General features: G+C 49.8%; 3 protein-coding genes across 3 annotated transcripts; all 3 read right to left on the bottom strand.

The window, feature by feature from the left end:
• Positions 1 to 336: 336 nt before the first annotated feature.
• EAH_00022580 (hypothetical protein, conserved) lies at positions 337 to 2,306 on the bottom strand (the record flags this gene model as incomplete). The annotated part of the gene is made up of 4 exons (XM_013396943.1): positions 337 to 1,098; positions 1,290 to 1,488; positions 1,600 to 1,733; positions 2,208 to 2,306. 4 exons carry the CDS (start codon positions 2,304 to 2,306, stop codon positions 337 to 339), a joined length of 1,194 nt encoding a protein of 397 aa, XP_013252397.1.
• Positions 2,307 to 4,753: 2,447 nt separating this feature from the next.
• On the bottom strand, positions 4,754 to 7,726 carry EAH_00022570 (hypothetical protein, conserved; the record flags this gene model as incomplete). Its single annotated transcript, XM_013396942.1, has 5 exons — positions 4,754 to 5,085; positions 5,341 to 5,458; positions 5,892 to 6,029; positions 6,263 to 6,648; positions 6,766 to 7,726. The coding sequence occupies 5 exons, from the start codon at positions 7,724 to 7,726 to the stop codon at positions 4,754 to 4,756; spliced, it is 1,935 nt and encodes a 644-aa protein (XP_013252396.1).
• A 3,903-nt stretch (positions 7,727 to 11,629) lies between these two features.
• On the bottom strand, positions 11,630 to 12,529 carry EAH_00022560 (hypothetical protein, conserved; the record flags this gene model as incomplete). Its single annotated transcript, XM_013396941.1, has 1 exon — positions 11,630 to 12,529. The coding sequence occupies one exon, from the start codon at positions 12,527 to 12,529 to the stop codon at positions 11,630 to 11,632; it is 900 nt and encodes a 299-aa protein (XP_013252395.1).
• Positions 12,530 to 19,502: the final 6,973 nt, after the last annotated feature.

Here is a 19,502-nt window from a genome sequence, read left to right as displayed (position 1 = left end):
TTTAAACCCCCCCCCCCCCCCCTCCCCCACCCAGTTAGGGACGGGGAGGGTGAGCACGCAACGATAGGTGAGAACTATTTTACTGACACATGCTGGGGAGAACCAGCATATGAAACGAAAAAGAAGTAAAGACAAGCATCAGTAGCGCCTTAGGACGGTCGGCGAAAACTGCGTGAGGTATGATGAGCAGCGGTCACGTAGGCTACGAGGCTTGCGACGCCAGCGGATATGTGGGCCGTCGTACGACTGGCGCTTCAGAATGCCGTTTGCGTATCCTGCGTTCCTCTCTAGTTCTGCTTGCATTGAGCCTGCTGTCAATCATCGCTGGCTTCACGTTTATTCATGTACGTGCGGCGTTGGAGGCAAGCTACGTGCTGACGCAGCTGCCGGTGCTTTGGCTGCGGGAGGTTCAGCTGCTGCGTGGCTGTCGCTCTCGCTGCCGCTCCTGCTGCTACTGCTTTCACTGCTGCTTCCGTTGCTGCTGCCACTGCTTGTCTTGCTGCTGTTTGAGCTGCTACAATTGCTACTGTCCCTACTGCTGCTTTTGCTGCTCTTGCTACTTCTGCCAGTGCTGTATTTACTGCCGCTGCTACAGGTATCACTGCCACTGGAGCTGTCTTTGTTCCTGCTGAGACTGTTGCTGGAGAAGTCGGACTCTTCTTCGTTACTTTGGTGGGGGTGTACTGCATTCATGGTTGCCATCGTGGCTGCTGCTGCCGATGCTTCGTTTGTTGCACTGGCAGAGAGTGACATTTCTGCATTTATCTCGGCATCGATATTTTTGGGATGCTGCCATCGTTTTAGGTGGTCTCTTAAAGCCTTGATTTCTTTTTGCACGAAGTGCAGCTGCTGTTTCTGTTGGCGTTGCTGTTGCATGCGCTGGTACTGTGACCAACTCTGATGGCCTTGTACAGTATACCCTTCGTTCTGCTGTCGCCACTCTTGCAGCTCACTCTTCAGTTCCCCTTTCCGGCGGCGGCTGTAGCGCAAGGCGGTGTCTACATCCTGCAGCAGCTCTTCTACTGCAACAGCTGCAGTTTCCGACAGTGGGGCTTGCTTCGACTGTAACAGTGTGTTGTGTAGAATATTTCGGAGACCCTGATGCGCCAGGAGCAGCCACAGGCAGCGAAAAACGTGCAGTACGTGCAGCAGCAAAGCAGGCACAGAACAGAACAGCAGTAGCGTAACAGCGCGAGCTGTGTGACCACATCGTTGCCTATCTTAGCGGATGCAGCAAGCCAATGTGCAAACGCAAGTACAATTCAGCAGCAATAAAAATGCCAGGGTACCTGCAACAAATTATTCCAAGCCTCTGCTGTGGTTCGGTTGAATATTAACACCCGGTTGTCCTTCTGGGGGCAGCCACTGCCAGGGATCGCTGCAGCAACAGCAGCGCCTGCTGCTGCTGTTGCTGCGCTTTGCTGCAGCAGCTGCAGCAGTGTTTCACGGCATAGCAGGAGTTGCTGGTGCAGCCTCTCCTCCTCTCGGCTGGAGGGCAAAAAGCACGGTGGGTGCAGCTGGCGCTGCTGCTGCAGCAGGAAGGCGTTAGCATATAGCAGCAGTGAAGAAACGTCGATTCTACGTGCCGCTTCAACAAACCTCCTGAGAAGGTCAGTTTTGCTCTTCGTTGATGCTGACACCTCCTGTGTCTCCTCGCGTTCCATTAGTGCTGCTGGTGTGGCAGTGCCCGTTGTGCGAGCAACGGTGTCTTCAGGCATGCCTGTGATCTGTCCCTAAAAGACATTAATAATATGCACCACTGCCTACAGACTAGTCGCCTGATGTAGCAATGAATAGGTCAGTACCCGTGCGCTGCAGCTGCCGTGGTGGTGCTAGTTGGTTGGCCGCTGCTCAGGGAATTCAACAGCTGCACAGTAGAGAATATTTAATTGGGTCGAAACATTGCACTAAAAGGCTTTGCATTTTTGTCCTATCGTATGGGTTCTTATCAACAGGGACTTCGGCTCTGCAGTTCCCGTCGGCTGCTATCATGGGGCCTTCCCGTCTTGTGCTGTGCCTAGATAAATCTATGCGCAGTCTAGGCGTGCAAAATGGTTGCATACATGTATGTTAGCACTATGCACGCATATTTATGCATATATGTTCTCGTTGTCTAACATCCTAACCCCAGATAAAGTTTCGCAATTGTATGAAGAAGCATCGCCGTCCGTACTGGGCAGCTCTGGCAGCAGTTCCTCTGCACGCACTAGACGATGGCGCAGATCATTGTTAGCACTTGCTGATATCAGTAGGGAATCAGATTTAAAAAAGAACCCTAGTCGCAAAATAAACGTAGCCGCAGGCATTTTGACTGTCGGCAACGGTCCTGTAATACGCGCCGCAGTCCCTTCCCCCCAGACCTTGTCTGAAGCTGTTAACTCAACCACGTGTGCATGTTCTTTTTCTTAAGCTTCGAGTTTCTTTTGCCCTTGAGGCTCCCTATCATTCTGTTAAGCAAAAGTTTTGGGGGGGATAAATACAGCTGTCTGCGTGCTTTTGAAGTTGGAGGGCTCTGTGGGTCATTCGGTTGTCGGCTGAAGCTGCAGTCCCAAGCTGCCTGGTACTGCCCTCGTTGTTCGCTCTTGTACATTTCCTCCTTATTGTTGTAACTCTGCCCCCAATAAACTCCCACTTTAGCGCGTGCTACCGCCCACAAGCGGCGGCATCGGACGACTTCCCAACCGGCGCCACTTCCCCATTGCTCTAAACTGCATCTTGCACGAGTCATCTCTCCCTTCACTCAGCTTGTGTGTGCAGCTGGAAAAGATTCCTCCCCACCCTCGCAAGCTAAGAAGGGCAACCGTCGGGGAGTAGTTGACTTACGCCAAGTATGACGAGACGATTGTAGTGGTGCTAAGCTGCGGAGTGGGAAATTCCCAGCTGAAAGCGGAACGTAAGTACAGCCCAGACAGCCAACGACTGTATGGAGCTCGCTTAGGGATGGGAAGCCAGAGTATTCAGCTACGGAGAGCCGTCCGCTTTGGGGGCGAACAGCACTCACCGTGCGACTGCTAAGGAGGCAGAATGAATGTCATTAAAATTGGGGCTGTAGCTGCAACATTTGGATTGCGTTTACCTCCGGCATGAAGCGTTGATGATATGCACCTCGGCTGCAAAATAGCCGAGCAAGAAGAAGGGGAGGAGCAACCCAGCTAGGGTGCGAGAGGGCAGAAGATGTATCAGTGCACTGTTTCAGATCGAATGGATGTGAGCGCGCAATGGCGACCCTTACAACCACAACTCCATGGGTGCAGAAGCTTCACCAGTGGGCGATCACGATCGGCCGATCTGAGACTACAGTCTTTGTGCCTGACCGTCGACCTTGCACTCACCCGTAACGCCTAGTGAGGTTTTGCTATTTCAGATACTTGGCACACACTAAGCCGGCTTATTGATATATTGGTTGGGGGCCTAGGCTGATGAGTGATAGGCAAAGAGAGCTACCTTAAACTACCTACGCAATTCGGCGGGCAGCCTAGGGGTGGATTTATGACTGTCCCGGCATATTGATGCCCTTGAACCTTCGGTCCTCATCTGTTGCAGCGATTCTGAGGGCTCAGTGCCGAAACACACGCGCGCGCCACGCTCATCCGCAGTATTGTTCGCAGCTGCTTGTGTAGGTCGGCGATTGGCTACTGCACTATGGTGGCTCAGTCCGGTAAAATATATGCGGGCTTGCTGCCGCAGTTGAGGCCTTTACTACGTAGGCTGTTATGTGGAAAATCACTTCCCCCAAAAAGCTGTAGCAGTTAAGTAACCCGACTCTCCGTTCTCCACCCTAAAAATCGTCGGGCAGTAGTCAGGTGCCCCTAACACTGCTTGGCATCAGCTTTGGTAAGTCTACACATATGCTTGAGCATGTATGCTTCACAATAAATGCACCGATCTGTAAAGCCTTGAATATCATGCTTCGATATATGGAGGGCACCAAGAAAAAGAAAAACACGAGACACATGAAAAAATACTGGTCAAATAGATGAGGTGGTTTTGGCAAAAGCTCGGTTCCCGGTCACACAACCTCCTGTGTCGTTTTTGATGTTGCATCTGGTGTTCGTACTTGATAAGGCGGAAGGCTGTTCTACTCGCCACTGCTGCTAATTGAATCCACACGCATTAGTACATATTTCCCCTTCACAAAGCAACACACGTCAGCAGTGGTTGGTGGTCCCGTTGGTGCTGCTACAGTAAACATAGTCTTGCAGGCATACTAGCAGGATCGCGACTGCTGCATAAAACTTTAGAATGAATCCCGTTGCCACGGTGTACTCCAAAAATTGATGCTAGAGATGCCGAAACGAAATTTAATGTAAACTCACCTGACTACGCAAGGCGTGACGCTGGGCATTCAAAACGGTAGAGAAACAACGTGCAGGCCGCCCCCTACATAAAATAGGCTTTGCAACAGTGTCACTGAATGCCCACACTCCAATCATATAAATACGGTAAGTTGGGCACGTAAACCATTGGACGGAACCATTACTTAACGGCCACCGATTTCTTTTGGGAGGCGTTCCTTCATTTGTCTTCCCAAGAACAATTTTTTCGATGGATAAACTAGAGCAGGTCGCAACTGAGAGATAAGCATTATCCCACAGCGCCTTTTCTGCTTACAGTTGAGAGCTCCCTGAAAGATGCCCATCGTGTGTACAAAAACAACAGTCCTGACGTATTTACGCTGTTCCGAAACCCGCTGAGGATCTAGTGAGATGTAGAACCCACGGAGGCTTCGCCACAGATGGAATGCACAGATGAGTCAATGTGAGTCCGACCAAGAGCTTCCTAGCGAGCGCATGTTGTCGTGTCTCCACGGGTCCCACAGACGAGACCTGAACCTTCTAGGGCTGGTTTCTTTGCACAGGAGCTCTTGCTTCAACTCAACAATTTCACGGGCACAAGGACGTCTTCCTGTTCCATACACTTTCAAGGCGGTAAGGAGCCGTTCCGCAAGAGCCACATGGTCCCGTGATTTTTCTGGGCGGCTTATCATCATCTCCGGAACAGTCAAAAGTTCATCCATGTAGGCGTCCCACCACAAGTGCATATTCATAAGGGTCCCCAAAACTTCACAAGCAGACCACACGTAATCTACCACAAGAAACCGAAATCCCAGCAGATTTACCAACTCTCCCGGAAACATATATTGCTTACCATCATGCCCATGTACTAGTTCGAAACTTACAAGCTCCCCGGTCAAGCGCATGACATGGAAAGCATCGTCAGCATCGAGTATCGGCTTCACGAGTAGCTCCCGAAGCGGCAGCATTATGCTGATGAGCCACCCACGATGGCGTTTCCCTACTGCCTCTGCATAGTTAAATGGCTTGAGTAACCTAAAATCACCGGGCTTCGGCAGCCGATAAAACAGGTGATTATGATAGTCTGTTTTTTGATTATGGTAGTCTGTTTTTCCACCGCGGCCTGGTTCTGGCGGTGGAGTTTCCTGTGTACGCTTGGGGACCTTCACGCAAGAGGCATGAGAAACAATTTTGCTGCTAGTCGGTTATAGTGACAAAACGCAATCGAGAAAGCAAGCAGAATACGTGCAGAAGAACCGGCCTCAGCTCATTGCGAACTCACATGCCCTGCATGAGTATCAACCTTTCCGTGCACGCTGCATATGAGTGCTGGGACTAACGAAAGGCTGGAGACGACGAACCCTCCCCCCGGATAGCTTTGAAAAGTTAAAATGAGGAAAAGTGGGCAAAGGATGTAAGTGGGTAGAACAGTATAATCAGATGAAAGCCCGCATGTCTCTGTTCTTGTTGCATTAGCATTGAAATCATTACCACTATTGTCTACATCAGAGGGCAATGGCTGGTGGGCTCGATGCGAGGACTCAATGCATGTTCCCTGCTACGGCCGTGGAGCTTTGGAGGAGTGATGCGGCTTACTGATCGCTTAGCAGCAGTCCGTTTCGGCGGCGGTTTCGGGGAACCGATCACGCTCACGGCTGACGCTTGCTCGTGGGCTAAGAGGCTAGTCGAGAGAGAAGAGTCATGACGCCCACTCGAAGGGATGAAACGTATAGCCTGAGCCCAACCAAAGACATCTACTACTGCCTATGAACGGGAATGGCAAAGTCCACTTGACCCGGACGCAGCGCAATGGATACAGCACAAGAAGGAGTGAAAGTGGGCGAAAACAGGCACAGAAGCAACCTTCAAACTACACAAGTAGGCTGCACGACTTGTGGAAGCGCTTAGCATGGCCCTTGTGAACGACAAATCTATTCACTGTAAAAAAAATACAGTGCAGAGCTGACGGAGCCCCCGAGCTGTGTTGATAGCTGCGGCTCGAACTCCTGTGGCCCCCAATGTTGAGCAGGCTGCGCGATTGGGTCTACAGAAGAGATCGTATACGAAGGCAACGCGATAGTGTATGATTTAAAGGGGCCTCCAGTGAAATGAGATGAGCACGCCTGCTGTGGCTGCTGAATGGTCTGGAGATCTATCTGCTGGCCACCACTTCCATAAGTGGGTAGTAAGGCGCCTGGAAGTTCGCCTGGGAGAATTTGGCCTCCAGATTGTTGCTGGCCATCCGTAAATTCGCGGGTTGTATGTACAGCCTGAACAGGGAGATCAAGGAGGAGCATGGAATTGCCCTGCGGTGCGAAGAATGGCAACTGCTCAGAAGCAACAGAAGCCCAGCCTGCACAGGGCCACATACAGAAGGACAGAAAGGCGGCAAGGGCTTTCATTGTTTTCAGGCAAGTGACGGCTATCGTGCAGATCAAGAGTGACCTAACAGTTCATTAGTAGTCACTACCTTGGCTGGGTAATGGGTGATTGCCATGACCCTCGTTTGACCAGTCTATGCCTCCTTTGGCCTGGTGGCCTGCCACGGTGTTAGCTACTGGCTGGGCAGTCCCAGCGATGTCAAACTGCTGCGCCGCGATGCTGGGTGCCGGTTCTGTTAATTTCACAAGTTGACGCGAAGCACCGTGCAGCTCCTCAAGCTCCTCTCCATATTCTTGTAGGAGCTCGTCCATCCACTGAATAATACCGCTCATGGTCTGCCCGTCTGGTGACAGTGCAGGATGTGTGCTGTGTGAGGCAGTTCCAGGCTGGGCAGTTGTAGGAGCATTGTTCTGAACTCCCGTTAACTGCAGGCCTTCCTGAGCAGAACTAACGTGACAACTAGTTGATGGTCTTGGCTGCAACATCTCCGGTGATTCAAAGCCATTCCCTGCCACCAGACCCACCGCCAAATCCATCGGAAACTTTTCTTGACGAGCGATCTTTACTCCACCCACCCCTTCTTCAAGTTGGGAACTACTGGTATTTCGTCTTTTTAGAGCAGAACGCGCTTCACCAAGTCCTTCTTCTGAGATGGAAGGGGATGGTGGCGAGGCCTGGTCCCAATCTGTTCGAAGGGGGCTCCACGATGCCCACAACTCTTCGCAAAGCTCTTCAGTATCGCTTCCCTTTTGAGAATCCGTGCTTTCTCCGTCAATGCTAGCGAGGCGGCGCAGCATTGGAGCCGGCGGCGGCGCTCTCGCCCTCTGGAGTACGCAAAAAGAAACTGCCAAAATAATTGGCAACAGCAACGCGGTGGCAACACGGAAGAGAACCTTCGAATGCAGTCCGTTGAGTCCTACGGAGGGAATGGAAGCCCCAGAAGACTTCACACTGGTGTTGTTGCTGACATAAAGACCTCCCACAGCAGGCACGGCATCTATCGGCGTCTCAACGACCCCAAATGGAGTAGTCCCCATGGCGTTGTGCATTTCCGAGAGAGCGGTTGAGCTTATTGAGGTGCATACACATTTATCCTGTGAGATTATACACACCGCGTGTGAAGTATGACAAATGCACGGCAGCCAGCATTATGCAAACCGAACTGTTTCCAGCCTGGAGGAGCAAAGTCTGCACCGGCACTGCTCCGTCCAGGCACCATAAGCCACACGTTTGTAGACAAGGGCAATTTCACAGTAGTATTTTACTTCGTTTTAAGAATGAAAGCTACCTTCGATTCGATTCGCTTGCATGTCGGCGGCTTCGAGTGGAAGCATCGACGCAGTGCCGGGATATGGTGCCCGCGGATTCCCTTTGGACCCAGAAAGAAGCGCCTAAAACAAATTCAACTGTAAAAGAGATAGAATGCACAAAGCGACTGGATCTTATGGTTTATACACTCTACGGGCCACGTTATGGCATGGTGGTCACTGTGCAGCGGGCCCAGGAGTGCTACGCTGCAGCGCGCAGCACTACAACGTTGCGTGCAAGGGGCCTTTAAAGGCTATTTAATTCGGAACCAGTACAATTACCGTATAACTAGGAACAAAGCAAGCAATGAAACTTTGTTTTACAGCAGAACAAGTTTAGCTCATAGTGCAGCTAGGCCCAGGGTTAGGGGCTGCCCATGCCAATGGTCGTCCGTACGCCTCGCACGCTCGTGCAGCACGATTTCCTTTTTGAAGGGCAGGGGTTCCGACGGAAAATATTCTCTGCTTTTAAATGTGCACTTCTGTGTCTTTAGTGAATAGACACAATGCACTTACGTAGTCCGCACGGGAACATCATGCCGGAGCGGAGAGGATCTGAACTCCTATAGAGAACTCCAATAGGGCATATTTCGGCACTTCCGTATTTTGTTTAAATGTGTCAAGTTGCAGCAGTTTTTTTCTTAGGCCATAATGCCGATGTCAAGAGACAACTTCAGATCCTTAGGTAACTTCCTACACTGGGACCGAGCCAACGCATTGCCGGCAAACCGCCCCCTAAGACGGAATTGACCGTTGACCGTTGGATCGTGAGCAGTACAACAGATAAGAGGCGACCCAGCCCGAGCAGTCGACAATAACTTCTCCGCTAATCTTCCATCGAAGATAGACTGCAGAAGAAACCATTTCTCCAAGTACCATCCGGCTTGAGTGCAGATTGAAAAGATGACAACGTATTCATTCTCCCATGAGACACGTCCCACCCCGTGTGCAGTCAGGTTAGGTGAGACAGTTTAGGCTAGCTTAGGTGAGATGCGGCATAAAGTGCACATAATCTGGAATGAGTAGGCAAAGCAGCGCATGCATTTTTTTTTCATGTTTCCCCGTTTCAAATGCTCATTCGAGGCACGTGGCACTAATTATGGCATAGGAGATTTCCCTGGATGAACGACTGCACTGTTGATTAGCGCGTTAAGTATTCCAATCAAACTGAAACTCTTCTCGGCGTAGGCCCGCTGAAGGAGATACACTCGTGAGTACTACTGGCTGTGTAGACCTGTGAGGCCTTCGTGCGACCATTTGTGCTGGACTCAGTTGCTTTTTGGCACGTTGCATTATAATTGTCCATATTTCCGTGTAAGCTTTTGTTTCAACGCCGGTAGCAATGGTGCCTGCATCTGAAAACTTCACTGGTTCATAGGTGGCGGAATGCGTCTCTAAATGCCAGAGCAACAAAGTCACGCTTGTGCTAAGTTAACACGAGAGGAGGAAATAATCCGCAGTCTGTGTTCGCCCCTTCAACTTATAGCGCACATGTTGCGCTTTGTTGGCCCTATTACGTCCACGAGAGCCGAATGGGGCTCAATATTGACTGCCTTTCGCTGGGGCCTCCCACAGTATACATCGAACTCCAGATTGGCATTCATTACAGCGTTACTACTACTGGTTGTTACGTCTTGCACTACAGAGTAGAATACGGACAAAATCGTTTATTTGCCCTTGCGTAACTGGCAGGCCAAGTCCTTTTAAGCGCAAGTTCTATTGAGGAACAAACCCAGTTGCATTATGTACGGCGACGCTCTCCCTTGTATTATGGGCACTCGACGGCGCTCGGCATTGTGGTTCCGCATTTCCGTGGCTCTATTTCCTCCCGCCCCCGGTCTTAGAAGGACAAAATGCACCTGCTATGTTGGAGAACGCAAAACAGCTACTTTATATCCCCGTAAGATCAGCTAACTGCTTGCCTGCCTTTGACAGCGAAGCCGGACAGTAGCACTACACAATGTCCTCATGCAACAAGATGCAGGCAAACGAAGTAGCCAAAGCCCTGAACAGAGGACTTCAGGGAATGTTAAATATTCATTCAGCCTTTTCCAATGGGTCTCTGCACCTCCCTTCTCCAGAGGGTTGGCTCTATGAACATTGCCGGCGGAGAACTGCAGCAATCGATGAGGAACTGAAGTAGCTAGATGAAAGGTGATACTGCAATGCTTATCGCGGCAAAGGCTTTTCCCTTAATTGCAAATACGGATGCCTAGCCAAAGACTCCAAGAAGTAATATCACCTTCTACACTTCGTCACAGCGAAGGCCCGTTGGATGTTGTGGTTGGCAGGCACAGCGGTACAGCAGCCTCTGTTGCTTCAACAACAGTTAGGCTTGCTCTACCTATATGCATATGTTGATACATATGCATGTAGGTAGAGCAAGCCTAACTGATGGCGCATACTGCTAGTGCGGCTTCACGATAGAACAACCACTCAGTCAGCTGGTTAAGTTTGTCTTGGAAACGACTCCCAAAAAGCGAACGCGAAGGTAGCGGTGCTGAGATACAGGGAACATGTTCGGTGAAAACTGAAGACAAGGCCATATGCCTTTCCCGTCCTCTCGGCCCGCATAGACGCCCAGCAGCCAGAGACTTCAGGTTGCAGGTGCACTAGTAAATAGAGAAGCTTATCTCCTTTTCAGCAGATTCAAGGGCCTTTGAACTAAATGGCATGCAGGTTGAGAACTGTCCCCGTAGCCATATGTGTATTTGGAACCCCTCTGTCCGGATCGAATACATGGTTTCTCCTATAGGCATCGCCAGTCCTTTGTTGTCCAGCAGCTGCAAAACGCCCCATCTAGAACGAAGCTGAAACTTCCAAAGGCCCAGGCGGCGATCTCAGTAAAGCTTGATGCAACTTTAAGCCAAGGCAGTATACAAGGCTTCTTTGAGGTGTAAAGTGAAAGCGCCCCTACTGGCCACTACAGTCAACGCCGCTTCTTCCCATTAACGCGGCTACCGCCGTATGGAATTGTGCTGCTGGGTGCTCTCCGCACACAAGCTAGTCCCTTCTATGGTTGGTGTACACCACTAACTTCGAGACTGCATTTCGGCGCAGCTATACATAGCACCACCTGGCAACACGTACTGGTTTCTTGTTTTCCTCATGTTTTAAGCTATAGGGTGTCGATTTCAACAGAATGAGGTTCTGCAACGCCAAATGCATGTTGGCAAAATAACAGTGTAATCTTATAGGGAAAAAGCCATTTAACGGATTGCCCGTCGCAAAACCAAAGAAAAGATGGCTTTCACTCAACGTGCAATGGACTTCGCTCAATGTGGGTCACTTGAAATCACGCTAATCTCTGAAGGAAGGCAAGGTACGCTTTGTGCGTTAGACTGTTGTGTTGACTGGCGAATCAGTCAACACAACAGTCTAGCAGACAAAACGCGCAACTGTATTCCCCATGTTCACAGGGAAGATCACTGTCTGGAAGAAAGCAACCAACTGAGTTTCAACAAGCTATCAGTGCCAGTAAAATACAGAAGTGTGGTGCAAACCTTACCAAAGTGTATTGTCGAAGCTGAAATCAACTTTTGCAGCTGCTCCGAAGCTGCAGGAATCCATTCAAACAGAATTGAATGCGCTGAAGAGGCTCATCCCATCGGAAATCATAAAAACGCATTCATAGAAGAACTCGCCTCACTCCGTCTCCTTAGCTTGTTGAGAGGCAAGTGGATAATATCCAAGCTTCATGATTTCTTGTACGACAGCGAGTAATGCGCCCTCACTGCTCTCCACTGTAACATAGTCAGCTGCCTCCTTGGCGATATCCTCACCGTCCCCGACAGAAACTGCTACGCCCGCTTCTTTGAACATGGGCAAGTCGTTATCCGCGTTTCCCAGGGCCAGGACATCCCCAGAATCAATGCTCAAACAACTGGCAAGCTGAAGCAGCCCGGAGCCCTTGTTGAATTCAGACCGATACGCACTGAAGGCAGAAGCCGCCCACCTCGCAAATCCAAGCTCTCCGTCAAATTCTTCTTTCAAAAGCGGCAGCACTTCGTCAATCTTCGCGGGGTCGGCTTTCACCACTGCTCTATAGAATAAAGTGTAGGTTGGGTTTCTCAGTCCTAGGACCGGCCCGGGCGGTGTCTTCCCAAAAGAGACATTATCGAGTCCATGAGTGGCAAAAGACGTCAGAAGTCTTTCCTTCTGGCTACAAGTCAGCGGACCATCTGAGATAATATTTCCATCCCCGTCCACTACGTACGCGCCATTCACAAACACCCCAGGAAAGCCGAAATAGCCAATTGCCTCTAGCGTATCGAAGCCAATAGCGTCTTCGGTCGCCTTCGGATCTTTTCCCGTAGCAAATGCAACTGTAATGCCTAGCGTTTTCGCCAGGATAAACCCTTCGATGTTCTGGCGCGCAAAAACACCCTCCGGTGTGGTGAGGGTTCCGTCCACGTCCACAACAATCAACTGGATTGGACGAGTACGTCTTGGGAAGCTTGTCTTTTGTACATCAGCAAACGCCGGAAGTACAAAGAATGCCGCAAAAATTAAAGGCAGGCGCATGCAAACCCGAGACAGTGCCATTGCCGCGGGTGGCGGAGGTGCTGTGGCCCGCCAATTGAAAATTGCGCGAATGAGGTGGAAAGGAGTGGAGTTGAACACAAGCAACACGCACACCTGTCCAAAATGGGATACTATACCCGAGTGGCTTTTTCCTACGATATGAGCATGATGGTAATGGTAACTAGCGTCTTCCTCCCCGACTCGTCTGGGATCGAATGGGGTTAGCAGGGCTGGGGAGGCTAGATCGTAGTCGAGACCTACGCAGCTCCTAGTACATTTTCGGCCATTTCCTGCAGGAAAAAAACTCCATTTATCCCACGTAAAATCTTACTAGCGTGGCTGTTTACTTCCTCCCGGTGGCTGAAGCTGTGGGCGATTCTTCAATGCTGAAACTCCTTTAGCGTGCGGCGGGCGGCGTGGTCGTCGTGGTGGTGGATGCATTTCGTCGAAGACACACCATATTTCTAACTAATCAATTCATGCAGGCGATCATCTGCATTCGATATTCAAGGGTACGATCTTCAGGGGTGCGTTCGATGTAGCTCTCCGCTATACGCTAGCCCGATTGAGTGGACTCCTGTGCGTGCGTGGGCGATTAACTTTTTAACGTGACATGCTTGCTTAATGAGCAGAAACTATGAAATTTTCGAGGACTAGTTGCCATGCTTGGTGGCTTCAAGGGAAAGCTTAACATGAACCTTCGTCACCTGGTGCACCACCACTACAACGAGTGTCCGCAACCTTACCTGAGGAGTGTGGGCTGCAATTGAGCCAGAAGACTAAATGTGAGAGTTACTAAAGAGCAGCTGCTATCTCCTGAAATCCATGGACGTTCCGGGCACAGCGGCTCACCGGCTGGGGCGTCAGGCCACCTCTTAGAGTGGTAGTGGCTTGACGTGAGTTGCAGCAAGTCACGTTGCATGCTGCAAGGCACCTCATTAGAGAGCACGTGAATGTTCTCTTGGTGTCTGCACCAACATTGTAGACAATCGTACTTCTGCATGCGTGCAGGCTGCCCAGTAAGGCCACGATCTCCTTACCTGTGACGGTTTTCCTGTGTGCGCGTGTTCGGTGTAGGTGACGGAGCCTTCGATGCTGTTAAGGGAAATATTCAGCCTGCTTCTGACCTCCTCTCGAACGAGACCTGAGATGCGTTTCTACACCTCCCCTCTGAGCACGACGAATAGCAAATTTGTTGGTACCCGGAATGCTGTCCCGCAGCACCTTTCGGTGCATATTCCTACCCCCTTTGCCCAACCCCTTTCCTGCTTTGCCTCTGCCTGAGACTATCGAAGTTTTCAAAGAAGAAGAACAACAAAATGCACGCAATAACTATTAGGCAGGACAGCAACAGCCACTGAATAACAAATGTGAGGCCCATGTCACGCTGTCTGCAGCATGGTATGCTGAATAGAAGGCAATGCCGAATTAGCTAATCAGAAAAAATATCCCCTAAACCACTAGAAGTTGTTTCAATAACGCCTTTTGCCTGAACGCGCGGTGATACCTGGCTTTTTCACCAGCCTGGCCTGACCGCGTGTCTATGCCACCCTGTGGCCGCAATGAATTCCGGTCCAAAACAAAAGCAAATGAGGCTTTGTCTACGTGCATTTGTTGAATGGTCCGCTCTGCATTACCGCTTCACTCTCTGTAGCACTAGCAGACCTTGGCCTCCAGAGGAAAGATAGGGATGTGCTAAAGGTTAAAAATAAGTCCGGCTATTCAGGGGTGGCCGCCACTCGTGCACGCCTGCACCGGCTTTCAAAAGTTCCTTGCTCTTGCATCTTACTGCCTCAGCTTCACCAATGAAATTGCTCGCATTGCCACCCCTCCAACAGATTTACTGAAGAAGGACGAACAACTCCATTGGACCGAAAGCAAAGAAACAGCTGCTAGAAGGCTCATCGCTGCCAGTACTCGCGCCCGTTGGTTTCAGCAGTTCTTTCTTCCTAGCAGCCGGTGCCAGTGATACACCAGTTGACGTAATAGTCTTTCAGAAAGCCAAGGACTCGAAAAAATACCAAATAATCGCGTGCTGGTCACACCGTTTTACAGAAAGAAAGCGGGAGTGTCCTGCACGAGCGGAGCAGCTCTACGCTTTGGTAAGTCCGGAAATGCCGGCATTACTAATATGGCAGGCCATTCACCGTTCAAACCTGTTATCAAACCGTGAGACACCCGAAGGGAAATTTTTGAGCCTCCGATGTAAAGGAGTTAAATGGTAGCTTTGCCGGTTTTCGCATTATGAATCCGCAGGGCCCTTCGTTGTTCCTCCGCGTATTAATGCGTTGGTATTATCTCCGCGTTGACGCGCGCGCCCCAAGGGTGGGTTAATACCGTTATTGTTGCTTTCCTAAAATTTGGCAACAAAACTATCGAAGTTTTCTCGAGCCCTACAAAACGCCAGCAACGTCATGACAGTCAGGGGCAACTGAAGGAGACTGAGATTTTGGACAAACGTGTAACGAATCGCAGATGCCATGAAAAATTACAGTCATACGTAAAATGTTCAGGAAATCGACAGTCCGAGAGGGATTCTGAGGATCATTTTATCAAAATCATTCATCGGGAGCGCATACGTGCTCTTCCTGATACAGCGGCAGGGATATGCGGCATGATTGTAGGCAGCCTCCAACCACCGTGTGCAAAAACTAATATGACAACTAATGGTGGTTTGGCGACCTTTTGATTTCAGGGCACGGAGGGACTGAAACTCACCCTCACCAGCGGCTGGACAAGACGCTAGCCAGTAGCTCCATAGGCTTGCTTGCATCACCTGGCCCTCCTCGGCATGGATCCCCAACAATCCAATTACAAAAGTAGAATGTGCTGTTGGGTTCAGGCGGATTTCCAAATTTCAGATGACAGGGGCACAGATGGAACAGTGAGGTGCACAACGAGCGAAAAGGGCTGTTGCTGATGAGTGAGCCCGCAGTGCCTCCTTTGCCTAGAGTAAATTAGATAATAAAAAGCCTCTTAGCAGAGCCAAGTACTTCTCCAATCGGAGTGGCCTCTTGTGAGTTTCCTAGTTTCCACTGCAGACTATCTCGGCCTAGCGAGCAACCCTTGCGCCCCAGCGGCTAACAGTAAATGCAAACACTACTAAGGCCTGAGTTGCATTTACAATAACAATGGAAAACTGCCCCTAGGGCAAAAGTGGTAGGGAGCGTTCATTAAAGACGGTGTCCGCCCCAATCCGTAGCTGTAGCGAGAGTCCTCGATACTATCCGAGAACCGCTGTGAACTGCAACAGAGTCAAAATACTTTGGCTGCCTAGATTGTTCCAAAAATCAGCAGCACTGCTTCCCAGTGCTCAGATGCCCTACGCACAGCAACGCAAGTGCTTGGAAGTGGGGAAGGGGTGGCGTTCTGGGCCCCGCAAGTAGGCACAGCCACCCCCGCTTTTCTGCACCTGTCAGAACTGTATACAGTTGCTAAATACTTACGTGTCCCTTAGTATGCAAGCGGCAAGCCAGTAAAAGTGCGTACACCAACGCCGTAGACACTACGCTATAGCTGGCCCAATGCAGACGACAAAATTGGAAGGTTGGAGTTGAAGCAGGGCTGGTAGTAACGGTTCGTTACACAGTATAAACAATAGCCTTTAGGTGAAAATGGGGTCACTACCCTAGATATAAGTACGCTTCACCTGCATCGGGGGAGTTTATCTATGCTTGCACATGGTGTTGCTTCGCAACAGCAGTTTCAGCAAGAAGCGCAGCATGTATAGATGGGGCAGGTCCTGTGTTGTAGTGCACACGCACTACAATAGAACTGAGGTGGAGCCTTCAGAGACCATGTTAGCGGTGAAAGAACCAATACATTAGGAATAGAGATAAAGGGTAACACTTTCGATGGAAATGTAACAGTTTGTAGTCACGAGTGCTCGGCAGTCTCGCCAGGCTTGGGGCTGGCTATGAGACTGACGGCTGTCCGATTCAAGGCAGAGTCAGACAGCGCAAGCGATCATCAAGAGAAGATTTCCCCATTTAAGTCTAATGAACTCGAATGCGTTTTGGAAATTAATAATTGATTAAAGGGAATGTTTGGGGAACATATTTAGGGGATAGATGCTTGTGTAGCGTGTGCATCTAGTCAGGTGCACTTAGGTGGCATACGCATTGACAGCGAAGTCCAGCTATTTACTACATCTACCCATCTGTTCTCGGAACCTGTGTCACTGTGCTCAGGGTACGTGGGACTAAGCGGGACGGTCAGCCGTTTTCCGACCACTTTCACTCTAGATGTTTCAGGCTAATTGCAGTTCACGCTGATCTGGCCTAAGGCCGAGGACTCATGCTGATCGACGTGGTCAGGGAAAGCTTGAGCAAAATGCCGTGAATGTTTTGGTTTATCTGGATCTGGGATATAGAAGGTGAAGGGCACTGTAGAGGGATCCAAAATGGAATTCCCTTTTTGAGGTATATATTGCACGAATTATCTCCAAAAGATTGCTGTTACAACATGTATTTAAATAGTGATGAAATGCACCCTTCTACACTAAGAATAACTCCTATGGATTCAGTTTTTTGCAAACGGAGCATCTGATTGAATCTACAGATGCATCCAAAAGATTGAAGTACATGAGCTGCCAAAGGTTAAGCAGCCAACCTGTCGTCCAATTTGCTCCTGAATTTCTGTCCATTGTCGCCACAGTAAACAAACCCTAGTGCAGAGCAGCATCTAATTTGTATTCGTTTCTATTATTCAATATCATAACCGAGTGGGCCAGGGTTGTGGTCAGTCATCCACATTCCTGGACACAAGCTTCATTTTTCACATCCTTGGACTATTGGAAGCGGTTGTTCGTCTGCTTCTCACAGTTTGTATCTTACACAGCAGTCAGGAGCGGCACTGTAGTTAGGTGAGCCCAGTTTAGCTCTTACGTGCGTGCCCCTGGCCCACTAAAGCGACAAAGAACTGAAATCTAAGCATAAAACAGTCAAACAAGCATAAAAAGGCAAAACTACTACTTGCACAATTCTTTTTTTCTTATTGGGGACACCTGTATTTTCTTGTGCTGCTGTGCGAACGGTCGTGTGCGCGCCTGGCTGCAACCATTCGGGAGCCCGACCCAGTTGCCTTCCAGGCAGGGCTGACTTGGCTGCCGGGTCAACTGCAGATGATTTCCTTGTTTGATGAATTCACTTTGATTTATCTATATACACAATAGTTGCTTTTATTTAATATTTGCGGTGTCAGTTGGTTGTACCAGAGCAACATTGTACTGCTGCGCACCACAGCACTAAGGGACTATCTCTGCCCCTTTGTTCCCAGCTGCCTTAACTCCTCTGGAGCCCTGGAAAAAAGTGGCTCATGTTTCCAGATCACAGCGTCTGACCCCCCCAAGAGCACGTTTCAAGGAATAATTGGCCTTACCTATATCGGACCCCGACACTAACGCAGCAGCAAGAGGAATTGTTAATGGGGCTACAAAGACCAGCCAAACAGAAATTACTCTCAAGGGCACAACGACGGGAGGAATCATCTTCATTCCCGTGGAAATTTCTCGCCATTTTAAGGCCTGGGATCAGGAACGGAGCAGGTTTGATTAGCAGCTTGATGAGCAGGCTGGTCTACAAGGATCTGCTAGGGGGAAAAAGTCAGGCCAGGCGCTGTTAATTCACCTAGAGGAGAACAATATAGTGAGTAAAGTAGAACTGATTAAGGGAATTCCGCGCTGACACTGGCAGAGAAAAGGGGGGAAAGCACTGCACGTGGAGAAGTGAGTAGTATGTCAGGTTGGACAGCATGTCGGCTGTGGCCAACTCAACAGGCAATAAGGGGACAAGAAAGAAGAATTAAGACAGATACGGCATATAGATGGGGAGTTGGCATTACTTAAAAGCTCAAGGCAGCCAGCCACTCAAGCTGGAATTATCTTAAAGCACCGTCATCCTTTGGCGGTTCAGTAGGCTGCAGACCCAACTACTGATAGTCCTGATACGAAGAGCAAGTCAAAATGCCAAGACAAAACAACCGAATCACCTTATCAAAGTAGTGAATATATTAAAATGGTGTTTCTATAATTCACAGTATGCTTTTAATAGGATGCCAGCTACGGCCGCTCATAATGCGCGCGGCACGGGAGCGCGACGAGCTGAAATGATCAGCGATTCTCGTTTAGGTTTCGCGATTCTCTCAACCATTGTATTAATGCTATTAGTTATTTCGTTTCCTGTGGCTTTATTAGAGTCTGAGCATACGGCACAGTGGGGATAGGGCTTCTGTAGCAATGACGCAAGCACCCAGTCACGAGGGCACTGGCGAACCGTTCCCACTGGCTCGGGCTGACCACCTCCCTAATTTGCGCCGCAGCGTTTGAGATAGTATTGCATTGCTTTTTTGTAAGACATTACTTTAATCAAATCAGCCTTGCATTCTCAGAGAAACGGTCGAGGGCTTCAAAGTGATGCGCAAACATGGTGGTGCTAGATACCAGCACTGGTCGCATGTCGGAATCCCACATGGGATCAGTGATCAAGGATTCGGATGAATGGTCATTTATTGAATATATGCTCCAGCTTAGCACCAGAACGTCGCGGGTGAAACTACTGCAGGCTTGGCATGTGGCAACGCCGCACGTCGTAAATCTTTTTGAGAGGCGTACAGCGGTAAGGCAGACATGCCCCGTTTACATCCCGCGGTGTCTTTCTCCATAGCGACACAGATCTGTCCCTGCATCTTCACAGTGTCAGGATTTCTTGTCTTTTGCAATTTGTCCCCCTTTCTCGTTGGCGTGCAAGCAGTCGATCTCCCGTGGAGAGTTGGCTGCCACACTGCTTAGTTCAAAAGAACATCTGCACGATGTAAACGAAGTGATTCCAACTGCCTCTTCTACTTGCTCAGCGGCGTCTTGTGGTGTATTCATTCGTCGACGCTTCTATGCTCGATGAAGACAATTCCATTCAAGATGTTGCCAGACGCGGCTTCAAGATCGGTCCTCGGGGAATGAAGTTCGTTCTGGGAAACTTCAGGTGTGTTAGCGCGGGTG

The sequence above is a fragment of the Eimeria acervulina genome, genomic scaffold, assembly GCF_000499425.1.
Source record: "Eimeria acervulina Houghton genomic scaffold, Eah_scaff166, whole genome shotgun sequence".
In the NCBI taxonomy this organism is placed as follows: domain Eukaryota; phylum Apicomplexa; class Conoidasida; order Eucoccidiorida; family Eimeriidae; genus Eimeria; species Eimeria acervulina.
Note: the sequence above shows the minus strand (reverse complement) of the source record. Positions and strands in the feature narration are given on the sequence as shown.